The following is a 20,521-nucleotide window of genomic DNA, read 5'->3' on the forward strand; positions in this document are numbered from 1 at the left end:
CGAAAAGTTCAACAGTCTGCTTTTGCAGTGCCCTCTCTGGATTTCCTTCACGTGTCGCAGACGCAGCTTATTCCCAGGAAAAACGAACTCTTGGTCCCTATGTTTTCACAAAATCCTTCCCCCATTGCACCCCTGATCATCATACCCAATCTTCTCCTCCCTATGTTTCTCTGTCCGTCTATTACGAGTTTATCCAGGCAATAAACGAAACAAAAGCGTCGTTTGTTCGATCGATGGATCACGAAACGATCGATTCTCTTCTCACTGGATCCGCGGTGGTCTGCGGGCGGAGGAAAGTCGAGATCATCGTCGAAGGAAAACATAATACACGAAACGGTGACGCACGCGTTGGAAACGCTTCTTCATCGATGTCAATGCGTAGCGAGAAACAGGGGGTTTCCGGTTACTTTACTCTTTGCTGTTTGCAGGGATCAGAGATCGTAACGAACACATGCTACAACTCGAACGAAGGAAATTCTTCTCGAAATATTGAATCGAAATGGTAGAATACACTGTTTCTTTTGTACATGGTTTCGTTTTCAAGGCGATCCATTTTGAAAGTGAACTCGCAGAATTTCAAACGAGAACTGTCGAATAACGTGTAGTTCGATATTTGATTTCTTTTACTTAGGCCAATCAAGGACGCGCGATTTCTCGCGAGAAGTTTGAATAAAATTTTTCGTGCAATTATAAAAGTGAAAACGGCAGTGTTTTTGCGTGGAAATTATAAGTTACTTTTACATTGGGTATGAATTGGACAGATCGTCTGTACGTAGAGAAAAGTTTTATTGTGAAAGAGAAAATTGTAGTGTTTGTGATTGAAAATTATAAATTACTTTTGCATTGTATGCGAATCGGGTAGATCGTTCTTATTGAGACAGAATCGATTGAAAACGATAACACGAACAAAAAAATTTATTCTGTATTTTCGATTTATATTCTGGGGTAGAAGTTTTTCCCTTTTTTAATTACATCATCGAATTATGCGACACTGTATATTATAAAATCTCTCGAATTTCAACAATTAGACAATTTTAAGGCGGATACAAACGCTTCTTGATTGCAAGAAACGAGAAATACGTCGTGCCAGAAGATATAGTTGTAAAATTAATAAACAGGATGTCCAAGTGATGAAATGTGATCAGAAAGCTGCTAGTGATCGACAAAAATAAAAGAAAGAAATAATAAAGTACAAAAGGTAATAGTTTTACCTTCGAATGAAGTATATTCCAATACTTAAAAATTTTGAATTTCTGAAAAAACAATTCGTTTGCAACTTATAAACGATAACATATACCAGTGTCTTTTGGAATTTGTTATACTTTAGAATTATAAAATATTTTCTAAACGAATAACTTTCAGTGGAAGCTGTGCCAACAATGAATGCAAACATGTTTTATTAGTAAAAGTATAATTGTGCAGTACTTAATTTGGCATTCTTAATTATCACTTTTATCTCGTGTTTTTAATCACTTTGATAATACAGTATGTTTCAATTTCACCAGGACACCCTGTATATTGTCGATATTATGACGAAGAAATTCACGAAGACACGACATCCTAAATTTGAGGTCAACCGAGATTATCGTTGTCTCAAACCTCAAGTTCCTTAGATAGCACTGCCTGATCAAACTAAACTAAACTTCCATCGACATTTTAATTTTAAATTTGGCTAGGTTCTCAAATCGTACGCGTAAAATTTCACAATTACGCGAAAACGTCGCGTAAAAGATTCCACGAATGCAGTCAGTAGAATGTAAATTGAACACCTGAACATTGAAAAGAAGGTAAATAAAAGATGGCGATAGGTTCGAATTTTCACACATAAGCTACGAAAGTGGTTACAATATTACCTCGCTAATTTCTCGTGAGCGAGAAAATAGCCCATTGTTAAAAAAAGAATGTTACCTCCGTAACTGAACACGACTCGCTATCACGTAGCGAGGTAGTAGTATATTTCCACGAAAATGTTGATCAGTAGTGATGGGAACTAAGTAAAATCAATTCTAACGATTTCAGATCGTAAATTATAATCCCTTATCGTCTAGTATCAAACACGTAGTTATCGATCAGGTGTATCGATACTTCTACAGTGTTACGTACAGTAAAAATTACCGATACACGCTCGATACTTCACGGAAGAAATTGAACCTATTTGATACTTCGCGGAGGTGTTTCCAAACATTTGCTGCTTCCTCGAAAGTACCATTAATACTATAAACGCGTCAGAGCGGTGGATCTTTAGAAAACGCAACGTTGCGATGTAAATGTTACCGCGTAAATTTACATTTTTAGTTAAAGAAATTTTGTCCTCGTCGGTGCAGTTGTATCGCACCGATTAGATTATGCGTAACATTTTCGTTAGATTTACATTCGTTACGAAAGTATCGGTACCGGGAATCGATACAGAGTACCCGAGTTTTCGATAGATCTCTAGACACTTCTTATTCGTTACTTTGGCATCGAATTGTTCGATTATCCTCGATATAGCTAATCGTGTCAGTCCCATCGCTATTGACCAGACATCGCGATGAACCGTGATCCCACGTGTCGTCACCGCGGATTTGGCGAATCAAGCCATATCGTCAACGCCGTAAAGATGTAAACGCTTCCTGAATAACAGCACGACAAAGCTGTGTGCGTTGCGAGCGAGTCGTATCCCTGTTTGTATCGATGATCGCGTCGAAATGTTCCTCGTATCGTTCGTTAAGTACGTGCACGACGACCGTCGTCCGCTACTACGTATCCTAGAATCTTAAAACGACAACTTCCGGCTTACTCTACAGGAACGAACCTATACTTTTTCACCTTCTTACCACCGTCTGCATCCTCTGCTCACACCTAGGAGTTTTTCGTTAGCGTATATCAAAAGGACTATGTACAAAAGGGTCGACCGCGCGAGAACGATCTCTCGAACACGTCGCGAGTGGTTCGTCGATCGTCACGGTAGTCGATACACCGAACGGCGCGAAAATAGTGTTCGAGAACGCTTCCTCGCTGGCCCTCGGGCTTAGGAACTATACTTACTTCTACGCGATACTGTCCAGTGAAATTTTCACGTTCGTTACGATAGATCGTCTCGATAGAGACTCGATCCGCGAACGACTTCAACCGGTGCGGTCGTGTCCCGTTTACGGTGTTCGCGAGTATCACGAAGCTCCGCGACTCGTACGCCTCGAAGTCGTGGAACTTCGGCGTTGTCTCGCGTTGACACGGTGACTGCCGAACCGATTTCATAAAACCTTGTGGATATTGCTTTTGGGTATATTCGTCGTTTCTGTTTTCAACCGAATCCCTTCGTCTCGAATCGGGAGATTCCGTAGAGATCGCGCTTTCGAACTTTGGATTTCTATTCGAGGTTAGCTTGAACCGCGAATTTCACGCGTTTATACGCCAACGTGGAAAACGTGTGCGAAAGGTATGCGGAACATATTTCATAAATTAATATAATAATATTAATACTTGGTTTTCCATAAGTGCGTACACTCTGCGAACGTTTTGCGTATGTTTTTCGTACACGTGGAAGTCACAAAGGTGAGAAATTCGCAGTTCAATCGTGAGCTGCAAGTGACGCCGCGATAACCGATACACTGGTGTCAGTTGCATACGCGTAACGTGACGGTCAACGCGCGGTGAGTGCAGCGAAACGCGGTCGGTGCGGAGAGCGCATGCGTCGCGTGAACCGACGCATGCGCGGAGGGTGTTACAACGCGATGTGACGCGCGATGCAACGCGCGATGCAACGCGCGATGCAACGCGCGATGCAACGAAGATATCGGTTTTCCGTGTAGAGAGGGGATAGATAGAACGTAGGAAAAGAAGTCACAGCTTCGCGGGAAACGTTGACGACCGCACCGGTCTACCTAGTACCTAAACGACGTCCTTAAACGATGCGAGATCACTACGGTGAATTTTTCTTCTTTTTATTATTTTTTTTCTCCTGTCGATCGCGAGCGAATCGCTGCGTCGGAAGTTTTTCTCTTCTTTTCACAACTTCATCGTTTCGTGCGAGTCTCTCGTTCACCATTCGGATGCCTCCCTCCTCGGGTTGTTTCCCCTCGATCCCTCTCGCGGAGGCTGGTCTCTCGTAGAAGATTCGTGCGTGAATATATTAACATTTATAAGAGTGCGTCTATTTATATATCGGTCCGTCAATATCGCTCCCATTCGACGCGTTGCACGGCAGCTCGTTTTCACTGAGCGTTCAGCTCGGACCTGTTGACACGAGATTGACAGAAAAGGAATCGTTTTAGAATAGTCGGGGACGAGTATTCTGAGGGTTGCAGGGGGTTTGTTGATGGTTGTGCGATCGGGTATTGGAAAGTGGAAAACACGAATTGAACGAGGCAAAAGGAGTCGAGCTAGTTAAATCCTTATTCTAGAAAATAGGGAACAAGGAGCATGTTATTTATTTTTTACGGTCGTTAAAATTACTTACTTTAAAGATTTATAACGTTCCTTCTCTGGGTTGTTGTCTGGCGGTTCGCATTCGAACGATGCCAAAGCCAAAGCTGCGTGAAAACAAGGAAGAACCATTATCGTTTCATTCGTTCAAAGAATTAATTAATTTCAATGTTTTAATAGAGTAAATAATACTTTCTTTAGAATGTACGATTACGTTTTTAAAATTTCATTTCAATACTGCGATACTGCAACATCTTGTTATCGTTAATTTTACTATGATTCAACCTACGATATAATTACTGTTATACTGTTCACGAATCTTTTGATATTATTTAAACATTAACAGGCTACGAAGTATTTAAAAGAAAAATAAACGAAGAGCCGAAATGGAGGATTTTAGCAACCAAATCTTTGTGTTATCGTTGAACCAAAGTGACAGTTTAACCTTTCGTTATTCGTTAAAATTTTCGATAAAATGAAATAAGAAAAATCTTACCATTTTCTGTTAGCACCGGGCTCGCCTGAAGAAAAGCAATGACACGTGGATTCTTCTCGAACGGACACGCAACTTGTTTCCAGGCGATGAATTCCGTTACTTGTTTTGCCAGTTGCCAGAATTTCTCGAAGTTAATATGTCCATTCGGTAGCCTGGAATAGCAAACAATTATACAAACTAATCTCGTGGAATACTAGAGGTTCGTGATTTATAAGGAACGTCCTCCACGTATCTGGGAAGCTTTGAATTTATCAAAAATAGAAGAAACTGTTCGAGTTGAATATTTTATACTTTTCTTCGTGTATTATTAGCACAAGTCGTATATTATTACCATGACAATGCTATAGAAAATTTGTTTTGAAAATTAACGAAATTTATATAGAAGTTTGAGCATTACACAATCGTTTATGCTGGCTGGCGCATAAAGAGCAATCGGTGAATGTCCATTCATTAATTCTCATTTATTTCATTCGTTGAATTCGCCAATAATTCTGTCCGTTATTGATTCTATTTACTACAAAAGCATGTAGGGGTTCATCGATATCTTGTTTCTCATTGGGCAGACTATCTAGTGGAGCGATAATTGCAACATTGTAACCTTTAACGTGCACGTTGCCTCTTGTTTATCTAATGTCAGGGGTTACCCATGGAATAACCGCTGTTTGTTATTTTGTTAAATTAATTTCGGATAATCCCAATCGCATTAGCCTGCTCGGGAAACGCATTGATACGTTAAGTTAATGGCTGGCTCTATAAATTTCAAGCTTAGGATGCACTAATCAATCTTCAGGTTGACGTATGCTTCGATTGATTCGAATTTAACGAGAATTGCTCACAGTTTCTCGTATGGGTTTCCAATTAACGCACAATCTCGTTGGTTGTGTAACGAAACAAATGGATATTCAAACTAAACCGATACATCATCTTACGAAATGAATGTTAGCTTGTTATTTGGAACATTTCTCTGCCAAATATGGATTACATGCATATCGAAGAAAGAGATTAAATTTACAAGAGACCATCGTCCAGGTGTCACCGATGTGGAGCATTCAAATTAAAAAAAAAATATTTTTTCTTCTTTTTGGATTTTAAAATTGCATCTATTGCAAGTTTATTAGTGACTAGACTGTGCTACGTAATTTTGGACAGTAATTTTATTTGTTTAAAAACGTGACTATTTTTTCTTTATAGATCTTTCGATATTAGTCCGATCTGAAGAAGTTTCGGTGAGTTTTGCATTTTGCACAGTCTAGTAATACATGACCACTTGTTATTATTGTGTTGCAGTTATAACGAGTACCTGCTGGTTCGTTGAAAATAATGCGAAGGTGTCGTTCTACGACACAAATTGTCATAAATAGATAAATTATGTTTCATATTTTATATTACCTAGGTTCCATATTTTGGGTAATATAATTATATTACCGTAATATAATTACATTGCAGAATTAATGGTACTTAATAAACCAGTTTCTGCAACTGATTTCTTTCGCAATATGTATTCTTTCTGAGGGGAGCTAATATTGAAACTGAATATTTTATTCAGCAAAAGGAAAGTTCATGCGAAGAGGCTTTTGGAGCTTCTTCATTTTGTAGTTTCAAGAACTGGGCTCAAAGTGGTCAGTTTGCGAGGAAAACTTGGAAAGTTTCGGAGTAGTCCTTCAAGTTCTATATACTCCGAAAGCAATGTGATTTTATGCGCAAACAATCTTGGAACTTTTTAAAATCATTCTTAAGGGAAAAGAAGAGAAAAAGAACTAAGTGCTTTCGATGAATTATAAAATATCTTAATATCGTAAAATGATTCTAATATAAGTACATACGAAACAAATTACTTTTATATTCAACGTATTAAAAAAAATCGTACATATTAATTTGTTAAATGGCATGACAACATTTAAAAAGCTTTCAGTTTGTGAATATCGTATATAGAAATTCTCTAAAATTATAAAAATGAAATTTTGAAAAATTCACACTATTTGTATAATTTGTACAATTCATACAAGTTTACTATTCATACTATTCACACTATTCACACTATTCATACTATTCATACTATTCATACTATTCATACTATTTATATTATTCATACTATTAGTATGAATTCATATAATAATTATTTCATTGTTGCTCTTAATGTTTAGAGTGATTCAAGCAGTAAACTCGACAAATGTATATTGTCACGAAATAGCCGAAAGTTCAATAAATAAAAGTGAAAAACGTTTGAAATAAAGGGGAATATGGACCGTCAACAAACGCAATGATTTACAGAATGATTGCGAATCGAAAAACATTCAGAAAAGCAATGCACGCCAGTAATATTTTTACTCACACGAGGCAATTACGGTTTATGCATCGAAGAATATTTTAAATTACGTTAACGTATTCGTTGTATGCAATCGTTGAAATTTAAACCAGGATTGAAATTCAACAAACAACTTCGAAAACTGGAATACGTAAAATAATTCCAAACGGAATAAAATATCGTGGGCGACTCGAGCGGTTCAAAAACCAAAATGAAACATAAACATAAAACTTTATCGTTTTCTAATTTACTATGTTTATTATATTGTTCATCTCTTGCAATAATTTCGTATTATATTACTCTCGATGTAGTCAAATATATTTTATACGTTTTCCAAATTTGTATCGTTTAACGTGGATTCAAAAAAATTTGTTTTATTTGACAATTTTATGCGAAATTAAAAATTCACGAAAACAATGACATATAGTAGTACAGTAATAGAAAGTATGGTAAAAGGGCAAGGTTCAGTGAACAGTCGTTTTGGAATTTTTGGGCTAATAAATAATGGTATATAATCATTTTTTACAGGTGTTGGAAATTGTCGCAGAATCAATCATGTTCCGATTTTCTCATAAAAACTAGTAGCAGGTAGTTCATGTTTTCAAGTAATAACAGTCAATATTTCTTCAGTCTGACCTATAACCGGCTCATACTACTATTTTGTACGTACCATTACTCGTCAGTTTCAACTGTAAAAGTTTCAAACTTGCACTGTGGTAGAAAATAAAATATAAATGAAACTATTTTCTTCTGAATAATAATCCAATGCGTATTAAATATTCGTGTGGGATATTTTCTAATTCAGTGACTACAGAGTCATTAAAAACAAATGCTTTCGCTTTTCAATTCGAGACCATATTCACAAAGGAACAGAACAGACAAACAGCATAATACATATATACGAAATAAAAATGAAAACAAAATTTACCAATCACGTAGATACGATTCATTCTCCCTATGAAAATTTCGCAAGATTTTATACATACCCATTTTTTTTCTAAGAATAACAATACCAACTGATTTCAACAATAACTCAGCGAACAAATCGTGTGCAACAATTCGATACGTAATTCGCAGTACCGATTAATATCTCGAGAAAGTGGTCCTCCTCGATTCGACCGATTGAACAAAATTTTTACGGGAGAAATAGAATCCTCCGGATGGTCTCGTATAAATCATCCGAGGGTGGGAAAAAAAATGATTAGTTGTCCGCGAAACGAGGGAAAACGAGTTTCCGGTGGAGTTTTCGTGACCGTTTCGAAAGTTGTCGATTCCGTTGAAAAAAGAAATGGATTTCTCTGTAACGATCTACACAACGATACAACTATCGTGGATACACAGACACACAGGCACGTGCAGGGCTTTCGCAGGGGCCATCGGAAAATTACGAATCGAACTTGAGCAATTTATCGTCGGTCGGAGGTAGGGGAACTCGCGCGCTAGCAGCACTCGCTTCCGGCTACACGACGTCCGCGTAACGTGCACGTAACAGACATTTACATACGTGTAGCTATTCGTCTTCAGTCGCTGGATGTTCCGATCGGCCAATATCCATCGATGGCTTCGAGAAACCTATCCTCCCTCGCGGTTTCTCATCCTTTCCCTTTCTCTCTCTCTCTCTCTCTCTCTCTCTCTCTCTCTCTCTCTCTCTCTCTCTCTCTCTCTTTCTCTCTCTCACTCTCTCCCTATCTCTTCCTCACCCTCTCTATTCACTTCTCCTGCCACCAATTCCAATCCCTACGATTTTGCAGATCGAAATTCCATTACGGATTTCGTCCATTGTGAAGGAGAGTGGATAATTGGCTACAGACCTTTTTCCTTATTAGGTGGTATATAGAAAACCGATTGGGAATCGACGAAAATCGGTACCTACCGGGGTAACCGATACACCGACGATGTTGCTGAGTTCGTTACGACAGCGTTTCGTATTAACGTGGAACGTGGAAGAGTGATATAAAATAGTTCCCGCTTTCAAGTAAAAAACACGTTCAACACGCTTCAAACGGGAATAGGTCTGGGTTAAACTTTGGAATAATTAAATTAAGGAATATTTGATTCTTTAAAACTCCCATTATCGATGTACAGTGTATGCAAAGTGCACGAAGCAAGAGTGATATAAAATAGTTCCCGCTTTCAAGTAAGAAACACGTTCAACATGCTTCAAAGGGGAATAGGTCTGTGTTAAACTTTGGGATATTTAAATTAAGGAATATTTCATTCTTTAAAACTCCCATTATCGATGTACTGTGTATGCAAAGTGCACGAAGCAAGAGTGATATAAAATAGATCCCGCTTTCAAGTAAGAAACACGTTCAACATGCTTCAAACGGGAATAGGTCTGGGTTAAACTTTGGAATAATTAAATTAAGAAATATTTGATTCTTTAAAACTCCCATTATCGATGTACAGTGTATGCAAAGTGCACGAAGCAAGAGTGATATAAAATAGACCCCGCTTTCAAGTAAGAAACACGTTCAACACGCTTCAAAGGGGAATAAGTTTGTGTTAGACTTTAGAAGATTTAAATTAAGAAATGTCTGATTTTCTAAAACTCCCATTATCGATGTACAGTGTGTGCAGTATGTATGGAGCGATATATAGTACTAGTTATCGTTTTCAGGTGAGTAAATCGCTTGAAAGCGGATCGGTCTGTGTTAGACTTTAGAATAGAGAGATCAAGGAATGTTTGCTTTTGTAAAACTTCCATTATCAATCTTATTATCCAGTACAGTCATTATCTTGTTTCATTATTAATTCCCAAGTTGGTACTTTTAAATGGCAAAAAAAATATCAAGATTACTTAAACCGTTTGACTTTTATTCAAAAAGTAATAGGTTGTTCAATAAGTTTTATGGAACAACGAAATTATTGTTCATTGAACTACTGTTTAATATAGTATTGTTCAATAAGTTTTATCGAACGACAGAATTGTTGTTCATTGAACTACCGTTCAATGTAGTACTGTTCAATAAGTTTTATCGAACGACGAAACTTATCGAACAACCTGGTAAATCGACCGGTGACGATTGGAACACTTTACATCAGCATGGAATTTTAATCCCGAGTTATTACTAATCTCTCGTGTTGTCCACGGTAAATACGGTCCACAAGCTACCGAATCTCGCGTTCCCGCGAACCGCCTGGAACGCATAATGCGCGGACATTTGTCTGCAGGCTGCGCGCGTCTCGGTGCAATTTGTATTCGCGTGTCTGCACAGTGATCAGTTCTTGCAATTCAGGGGAAGGTTCCAGGGTTGCTCAGACGATTGCTGCCCGAGCGTGGATTTTGTCGGAGATCTCCCGTGCCTTCGTCGTTTCGTAGATAACGCGGCCCCGTTATGAGTTTAATGCTCATATGTTACGCGGGCCAGCGACGGAGCGCTATATAAGAGCGAGCATTATGCGCGAGGTTGTCCAGTAAATAGCGCCTCAAGTAGCGGAACAGTTCCGAATAGAATTTTTTTCCACCGACGAAAAGTTCGCGCGACCGCGCGAGCGCCGAGCTTTTTACCGACGGTTTCATTTCAGCCGCGCAATCGTACGCATAATGAGTTTCTCGAATAAAAAGGCGCGCTCCACTGGCCGCGTCATTGTGATGATTAATCAGTCCACGGGGTCGTAAAATATTCACGTTGGAACGGAATTATTGGTATCCGCGTACCAGCGGGGGAAAACGATCGAAACGGTCCCGGTTTCGTATCTCCCTGCGATACATTTCTCGAAAACGTCGAACGTTCTACTAAGCCGTTTCTCGGTGTATTTCTACGATTTTTGGAAAGTTGTAATCCCCTATTCGGATAATATTGTACGATTTTTGGAAGGTTTTAATTGTATTAGGATAGTATTGTACCATTTTTGGAAGGTTTTAATTGTATTAGGATAGTATTGTACCATTTTTGGAAGGTTTTAATTCTATTAGGATAGTATTGTACGATTTTTGAAAGGTTGCAACTCTATTAGGATAGTATTGTACGATTTTTTGAAGGTTGTACCTGTATTAGGATAGTATTGTACGGTTTTTGGAAGGTTGTAACTTTATTAGGATAGTATTGTACAATTTTTGGAAGGTTGTAACTTTATTAGGATAGTATTGTACCATTTTTGGAAAGTTTTAATTCTATTAGGATAGTATTGTATGATTTTTGGAAGGTTGTAACTCTATTAGGATAGTATTGTATCATTTTTGGAAGGTTGTAACTCTATTAGGATAGTATTGCACGATTTTAGAAGGTTGTAACTTTGTTAGGATAGTATTGTACGATTTTTGGAAGGTTGTAACTCTATTAGGATAGTATCATACGATTTTTAGAAGATTGTAACCTCTCTCTAACTATGTTTTCTTAAGAACGAGGTTAATTTGATATTTTAATTAGAATAATCGCGATCAACGTGCAACGGTAACGATTGTGACGAGTTTCTGTTTTCAGTAGTCCATTCGATACAAGCAACGTTTTCGTAGCACAATTTTTTTAAATGTTCGAGGCTAGAAAAATATAGTTAAGGGTTTCTCCACTGAATCGTGCGTTCTTTGTTTTACTTTACACGTTCGTCTTTCAGTCGCTACTATTTGTTCATCCGACGATTATTTAGCCCGAGTTAACTCGGCCACGGTTTTTCGTTTCGTGGCCGGTGCTTTGTTTTCGATGTGTACCAGACAACTTGTGTATTTAGAACAATATCAACTGCGTGGTTTCTAATCGATGAATCATTCGCCAAAGCTGGAACGTTTAATTCCAGCGAATTAAACGAGAAATAAACGGTAGCGAACAAATTTGGACAACACTTCTACGTAAAATGTTAAAATTTAGCAAAATTAATACACTTATAGGAATCTCCGTACAATATTTCGTTGATAAATCCACCAAAATGCTATTAATTTTGACAATTAACAGACCCTATGTAGAAATCAGTAGTAAGTAGTACAGGACGATGCTTGGTCAGACACAAATCTCGATCACTGTTCAAGCAAACTAACCCTCTGCGTGAATAAATATTCGAGCTTTAAATGTACCAATAAATTCACAGATGTACACGTTTTCAGAAAATTCCATGAATGGTGCCCTCCGAAGATTTTAACAAGCGAAAACGAATATTTAAAAACGTTTCGTTTTCCTTCTTTCGAGGTCTCTTTCTTTCACTCTGCTCCCCCCTCGCTTCTTTTAAACAACTTCTAGCCGAGCAACGGGGAAACAACTTTTGCTATTACAAGTTTAATAAGTTTACACGTAGAGCCATAGATGGTGAGAGAGGTGGGGAGGGGGCAGGGACGTTTTTCGCGCGCAGTAAGGCGAAGGAAATGGCATGGCACATTCGTCGTCGTGATAAATACGCTCGACAAAAAGAACGGAAAGGTCGGGGACGCTTCGCACAAGAACGAGCTTCCTTCCTGTCGACGTATCGCCTCTGCAGGAACAAAATTATCGAAGCTTCAAACGAGCCACGGTAAAAAGTTTCGCCTCGGTGTGCTCGATAGAAAATCGTCGATCGCGTTTCAATGCGAACCGAGAATTTGCCCGCGCATCTGGCGAACTTAAATTACTTTATAATTATTCTCCCGCGCCCGATACCGAGTCATTCTTCGTAGGAAAATACGAGTTTATGAAATCGCGCGCAAGACTCTAGCCCTGAACGAAACCGAGAAGGATGAAACACGACGAGAAACAACAAGAGTGTATAATTTGTCTCGACGATAGAATTCTTCTCGACACTCTTAGTAATCGACTAGATGAACGCGTTATATTAGTTTAAAGTAGATTTGTGTACGGGGAATTTTACAATTATAATGTATAATTTGTGTTGTTTTTAAGGTATTGTGTTTTGTGGTTATTGACAGTTGTTAGGTTTATATTACTAAATATGAAATTCTCTTAATTTTAAATATCTTTTGTTTAGTTAATTGGTTACATTAGGCGATCTTTTAACAATGAAATAGCAAGAATGTAATTTGTGCAAAGAAAAAGTGTTGCTTAATATTCTTCGTAATCGATAAGATTGTTCCATTACGTTAGTTTAGAGGAGATTGGTACGTGTCTGTAGTATTTAACAATTATAATATATAATATACAAGAAATAATTCAAGAAGAAGTTCTGTGATAATTGTGTCTAAATCTTGAGTTCTATAGTCACTGACAGTTGCTAATTTCTCATCCCTAAGTATAAAATCTCTTAGTTCTGAACATAAAACGAGATCGTTAAATTTGGGCAATTGAATAAAAACGAAGACATTTGAAACAAAAGTCACAATTAATAACATCTAATTTTGAATTCTTATACACACTGCTCTTCTAAACTTCGGAGTACCCTTTATAGAAACAAAGATTTTTTATACACGCATACATGTTTCGTTAAAAATGTTACCGTTTCGTATTAAAAGGACATTACTTAGAAACTGGGTATCGTTCAGAAAAACACCAAAGTGTTTTAAAATATCTAAATTCAAATACAATTATAATGTACCTCTCGAACGACGATTAACTAACGCCCAATTGATGTCTAAAAATAATACATTCGGTGAAACGTTTGTGCATGCACGAGAAAAGGTTAATTTACTATCAGAGCGAAACTTCTGAACGGAGATGTATAGGAAACAAGCGATAGATAGAATCGTTACGCGAAACTTTTTACGGATAGCTTTGATACAGACACGAGAAGAAACGAGGGAAGGAAAAGTTAATGAAAAGTGCTTGTCAATTTTGTTCTGACGTAGGTCGTAATTACTTAGAGCGCGAGAGCGGGACTGAAACTCTTCAATTTTTATCAAACTTGAAATTTCCTCGAGTGCCCTTAAATGATTAATGCGAGGGGAAGTTTTTTTCTTTTCTTTTTTCTTTTCTTTTTTTTTTACTCACTTGTTGCTGCATCCCTCGTTCAGGAAGTAGAGATCCTTGACCAACAAGCTGAAGAAGGGCACGACGATTCTCTGTCGTTCATCCGTAGCGCCGGCGCTACGCCACATTGCTGCCTTCAAGGTGCTGCGATAGCTGCTGAAATTGCTGCTCGGATCCATTTGGTGCTCCAGAATCGAGAACTTCGCCAGCTGCACCTTCGACCACTGCAACAGGAAATAGTTTTCCAAGCTGTTAGTAAAAGCATCGCTTATTACTCCGTTTATCGAAGATCGAGGATACACGATTTTTTGCAATGGGTTGCTTAATAAGTTGTCGTTCGATAAGAAATGGAGTACTTCGACCACTGCAACAGGAAATAGTTTTCCAAGCTGTTAGTAAAAGCATCGCTTATTACTTTATCGAAGATCGAGGATACACGATTTTTTGTAATGGGTTGCTTAATAAGTTGTCGTTCGATAAGAAATGGAGTACTTCGACCACTGCAACAGGAAATAGTTTTCCAAGCTGTTAGTAAAAGCATCGCTTATTACTCTATCGAAGATCGAGGATACACGATTTTTTGTAATAGGTTGCTTAATAAGTTTTGTCGTTCGATAAGAAATGGAGTACTTCGACCACTGCAACAGGAAATAGTTTTCCAAGCTGTTAGTAAAAGCATCGCTTATTACTCTATCGAAGATCGAGGATACACGATTTTTTGCAATGGGTTGCTTAATGTTTCGTCGTTCGATAAGAAATGGAGCACGTCGTTTTATTTTTTTTGAAGATGACACTACTGTTTGACGAACGTGTGCGAAGTTTCACGTGGATCTGTCGACTCGTTCGTATATTTACAGTTGGTCAAATTTGAAGTGTGAAGTTTCATGTAAATCTACTCGTTTGTATATTTATACTTGTTCAATATTGAAGTGTCATAGTGTTTTTTTTTACAATGGAAAAAACGACAAAACTTATCGAACAATCTTGTATTTAATCCCTTGAATGATTCGCGACCCTTAAATGATTATTTTCCAACGAGTGAGACAATTCTTGAAAACAGGTGACAATTGATGTCTGATATTATTTTTGTTGTAACACACAAAATTATATAGTGTATTATACAGTATTCTATATTGCTCCAATGTGTTAAAGGTTTAGTACGATAATTAACGGATTGGTAAGTATCACAATAATCGAAGAAAGAAATTGTTACTTAAAATTTGTATTCAGTTACCTAGATGGAGTTTCTTTTTGTATAAAATAGAATTCTTTCTCTCTTTGTCACGTGTAATTAATAATAATGAAGCAATTCAACGATTGGACTCTTCCTAGTAGTATGTATTATATGTTCGTTTGGGAAAATATACGGTTAAATTTTTATAAACTTTCCGAAAGATTGAAACAAGAAGCCCGAGAGGAACGAAATAGAATCACGAGGGTTCAAATGGGGTTTAAAGGTCTGCAGTGAAGAAATCGAGAAACGACGCGGGGTAGGGGTGAAGCCAGGGAATTAGAGGAAAAGGTACGAAGTATCGAAACGGGGAAGAGTAGGTCAACGAAAGAGGAACGGGGTCAAAAAGCGAAGGTAACTTATCTGACCGTGCGAACGGCGGATAGAATTCGATACATCCGAATGGGGAAGAGGGTAGCCAGCGGAGGCAATGGGATCGGTTCGATTGCATTGTATCCAGAGGGTCGAGTCAGATGCACTTATTGTCTGTCGCGAACACGTTTCGTTCGAGCTCGTCTTCGTTTCGCGCGTATATGCTCGATCGTGTTAAAAGACGATGGATGGGTAGGAAATAAACGTAAAGAATTCCCCGAAGGCCAGCTGTTGATGTCGAATAAACTGCGAGGGGATTGGGATTTTCGACTTTCTCGTCTGACGTTTCATCTTCGCGAAAAGAGTGTAGAAGCATCATCGAAACATTTTCGATCGTTGAATTTCGATGTTTTTCAATATACCAGAATATTGAAACTATTTAGATACGTCGTATGTTAGATAGTAGATAGTTGGAAGAAAAATGTATTTGTATCGTTCACTTCAGTTATCTTGCATATCGAAGAAGATTGAAAGTTTCTGCAAATTGTTTTCTTCGAGTTTTCGAAAGGTGCTCCTCTTAAGAGAAAAGAATTTTTTGCGTATTCGAGATGTTTACGAAGAGAAGTTTTTTATTATATTCATTCTAGTCGATTCAAAATTAAGTTGTCTTTATTAATTTCTGGGAATACTGTAATAGAAAATAAAAAATCATGAAAATCCTAGCGACGTAGATTATAATTTACAAATATGATTGTCTATTAAATCAGATAAATGGTATATAAAACGATACAAAGAAATATATATTCGTGCAATTATTGAAAATGTATCAATATAGAAGGAAATAATATGTAATTTTTTTATATTAAATATTTTCATTTCTTTCCACAATAATTAATCATTAATATAATTTTCCACGTTTAATCCGTGTTTGTGTAAACTGTGTTCATATTTTCGCTAATTTCTGAATAAAATTTTTCGTCGTATAGAATCCTCTCTGTCGAGTGTGCCACGCTCTCACGATAAATTAACCTTGAAAGAGATTAACGAAGGATGTGATTTTAATTTGAGTGACGCTAAGTCTTCGTTAAGTATATATTTACACTATCGACTATGCATAGGGTTCTTGTGCCCGTGTCTGTTTTAAAGTTAGAATACTTTAAAACAGAATTTTTTTCGATGTCTGCTCTTTGCAGTCTGGTGATATTCAAAGTGTGTTCTTTGAGGTTTCGTGATGCTTCGTGTCTGAATTCATTGAGAGATCATAATGTTTTATGTCTGGGTTCTTTGATATATCACGATGTTACCGTTTGAGTTCTTTGAAAGATCATCGTGTTCAATGTCTGGGTTATTCGAAAAATCGTGATATTCGATGTGTCGGTGCTTTTGATATTTTTTGCCTCGTGAACTGAATTTATGTTTTACGTTTCCCGTTGCTTATTGGTAAGTTACGACAATTTAGAAATTGGAATCAAAATTGAGAGTAGTTACGATAATTTAAAAATTGAAACAAAAATTGAGACTAGTTACGACAATTCTGAAATTAAAATCAAAACTGAGACTAGTTGCGACAATTAAAAAATTGAAACCAAAATTAAGACTAATTGAGACAATTTAGAAATTGGAATCAAAGTTGAGACTGGTTACGACAATTTAGAAATTGAAACGAAAATTAAGACTAGTTGAGACAATTTAGAAATTGGAATCAAAGTTGAGACCAGTTACGACAATTTAGAAATTACAATAGAATCGAAATTGTGACTAGTTACGACAATTTAGAAATGAAAATCGAAAATTAAGAACACACTACGTTCGTAGCGCGATCGAAACGTCTGAAAACTCCCAATAAGAGTATCTGCAATCGTCATATCAACGTAACGTAATAGAAACCCATAGAGAGTGGAACTCCAAAGCAGAGAAGGAAATTTTTATCCGTCGACGTTGTACGTATATTCGAACCTGTACTAGCAAAGCTGTCCCAATTCTCTGTCATTTTCCAAAGTCTTGCGTAACTATTAAAGTTGCTGTTATCGTCAGGGTTGAAGCTTTCTCGACGTGCAGACTCTCGCTAAATTTCTCGATCGAATTAAATCTCTGTGCCTCGGCCGCGATGGAGCTCGTCTCGCTCGAGTAACATAATTTCTCGGTGAATGGCGACGAGGCGTGAAATATCAGAAGACACGACGCACGAACACGTCGTTGTTCTTCGATCTTGAAACAGGATCGGCACAGAAACGAATCGCGTCGCGATGCGGCTGTTGAGTTTCCTGTGACATCTAACGGAGGAAGAAAAGGTGGGAGGGCGGAGGGGTGGTAGACCGGGGTATTAATTGAATTAACTTCTGAAACGATGAAAACGACGTCGGCGCAGACGTCGGAATTAATTTCGTCTGTCGCGTATCTGCGCGCTTTAATTCGGAAATTAACACTCAGACGAACGTGCATTAGCGACTTACAATTAGCGTAGGTACGCGTAGCGCACGGGATGATATTAATCAACGTGCGCGGAGATATCGATGATCATTAACGAGCTTCGAGGGGGCAAAACTGAGCACTTTCGAAGCTCGAAATTCGACGGAAACACGTCTCGCGTATAATTGGGCGAATTTCGGATATCAACGGAAACTCGTTGATGGGCTGCCCGCATTAAATTTAAAACGAAACTGAGCTCTCAAAGAGGCAATCTGCATTTTTCATACGACAGTTAATTATTTAGTTAATTTCTGTTACTTTCGAGAAATGTAGGTACTCATGTTTGCGGTAGTCGTACAATTTGGACCGGTACCAGGGATATTGTGGAGGGAGATTAAAGTATTTATTTTTGTGTATCGGTTACTGATTGTAGTTGTATTCTCTTTTATATAAGTGAATACGCTTTTTTTTAAATACTGGTTGTGGTTGTATTCTCTTTTACACAAATGAAATTATATGCTCTTTTTAAAATACTGGTTGTAATTGTATTCTCGTTTATATAAGTGAAATTATACGATTTTTTTGAAATACTGGTTGCAGTTTTATTCTCTTTTATACAAGTGAAATTACATACTTTTTTTAAAATAAATTAATTCTTTCAAAGATGGAAAAATTAATACTTGGGACACTGTAGACTTTTGAATTCTTTCTAGGGAAACTTGGTAATCGCGTTTATTAGACATACTTGTGGAACACCTATATGCGTTTATCGTACCTACTGTACAGAATAACTGTGATAAGGAAATATTTTTGCAAAGTTATTTCCGAGATAAAGTGTGCTAAGATTCCTTAATCCTCGCCGTAGCATTTCTGTTTTTTTTTTTAGATCTAGAGAAACTCTTGTCTCGACTAATTGTATTGTTCGTACAACTTTTGTTAGAAATAAGAGAAAGTGGAATAAATATGAAAATTTTATTTAAGATATTTGTAGAAATAAGTTACGGGTCTATTCGGACCAAGACGTAACTTTCAACATTTTTATTTAAAAATAATAGTACTGATTAACGTGTACTTTGATTAATCAGGAAAGTACAATTCCAGTTTGTAGATGAATTATTGTGCTTGCTCAAAGTAAATGTTTTATTTATAGTAAATAGAAATAGAGATAATATCATAAAAGAATTTAATATTTCATTAATTTATTTTTTAACGATTGACAAAGTTCAGATTCATAGTTATTTAATCTCTAACGATGATTTCCTAAAGTGGAAAATATATTCAATCAATTTTTTAAATGTAAATGCACGTGTAAATGTAAATATTGAGCGACTGTGTTGATTTTATAAATATCGGTAAAATTTCAATATACGCAATAAGAGAAAATACAACAAAATGAAAACAAGTAAAACGATACATTGTTATTGAGTTCAGAAACAAGTGAACGAAAAAATATTACTTTAAAACCGAACCAAACTTATATCGAAATTTATTTCCACCTTTGATACTGAATATATCGTTGTCTCTGATACAAAGTGTTAGATACTTTGCTAAGGAAACTATTCAAAGTGACTTAATAATGCTCTAGGATACTCATAAAGCCTAATTGATGTTAACTGGTCCATTAAAATGACACCGAGTCCACTATAAAGTCGTCAAACATATCCCGACCTCGGCTCGAATTAATTTACCGGAAACTATTTCAATGTTGCATTCCGTAATTAAACCGAATCTCGTTTTGCCTGGACTTTTCAGGCCAGCCAATTAAACCGTGCAGCAACGCGTAGCAGGCCTACAATGAACGTTCGTCAATTTTAACACTTGCCACGTAAATCGAATAGAACGTCATCGAGTTGACCGGTATTTAAAATTCTTTCGTTTTAAATTCAAGCTTGAATGCACGCGTTCCTCCATACTGCAGCACTTTCGAGTTAATACGCATTGTGCAGCGAGACGAGCATCGATGAACGAACACCAAGAAATTATCTTGCGACAAACACACGAGGAAGAATTAACATTCACATATTTCTTATATAAAATTCCGTAACTGTAATTTTGTATTCACTCGTGCTATTTACTCAATTATCGTTAAATAACTCACGAATGTGATTGGTGGAAAGACAGATGCATCCAATTAAGATGCACGTGTAATACTCTGAATCTGTATCGTTTATTAACATAAATATACATGTAAAATGTAAATACGTTGGTAAATGTCTACTACAAGTGTACGTGCAATGATATGTACGTACATATATGTAGAAATGTAACGAAATTGGTATGGTTCTGAGGAAACGCGATGAGTGTTTGGAATAGACGAGCGAGTGAAGTGTTTCCAATGCGTGAAAGAAAAGTGCTTGAATGGAACTACAGAATGTCTAAACTAAGGCACGAAAGACGAGTAATTGAGATGGATCCAGACTGAGGAATTTTAGGTGAACGTGACCAAATGCATCGAGTGAGAAAGGTTAAGAATTACAGTGAAAAGGAATGAATGTGCGAGAGAATGTAGGGTGCGAGAGAAGTTCACGAGAGACTAG

General features: G+C 37.2%; 1 protein-coding gene across 1 annotated transcript in view; it reads right to left on the reverse strand.

The window, feature by feature from the left end:
- Positions 1-1,399: 1,399 nt before the first annotated feature.
- LOC143149932 (uncharacterized) overlaps positions 1,400-20,521 on the reverse strand; it is a 779,197-nt gene continuing 760,075 nt past the window's right edge. The window contains exons 11-14 of the mRNA XM_076317813.1: positions 14,054-14,256; positions 4,901-5,052; positions 4,439-4,511; positions 1,400-4,215 (exon numbers count right to left, since the gene is read on the reverse strand). Of these exons, the coding sequence (XP_076173928.1) occupies positions 4,194-4,215; positions 4,439-4,511; positions 4,901-5,052; positions 14,054-14,256 (450 nt within the window). The 3' untranslated portion in view covers positions 1,400-4,193. The remainder of the gene's footprint in view (positions 4,216-4,438; positions 4,512-4,900; positions 5,053-14,053; positions 14,257-20,521) is intronic.

This window comes from Ptiloglossa arizonensis, chromosome 8 (genome assembly GCF_051014685.1).
Source record: "Ptiloglossa arizonensis isolate GNS036 chromosome 8, iyPtiAriz1_principal, whole genome shotgun sequence".
In the NCBI taxonomy this organism is placed as follows: Eukaryota; Metazoa; Arthropoda; class Insecta; order Hymenoptera; family Colletidae; genus Ptiloglossa; species Ptiloglossa arizonensis.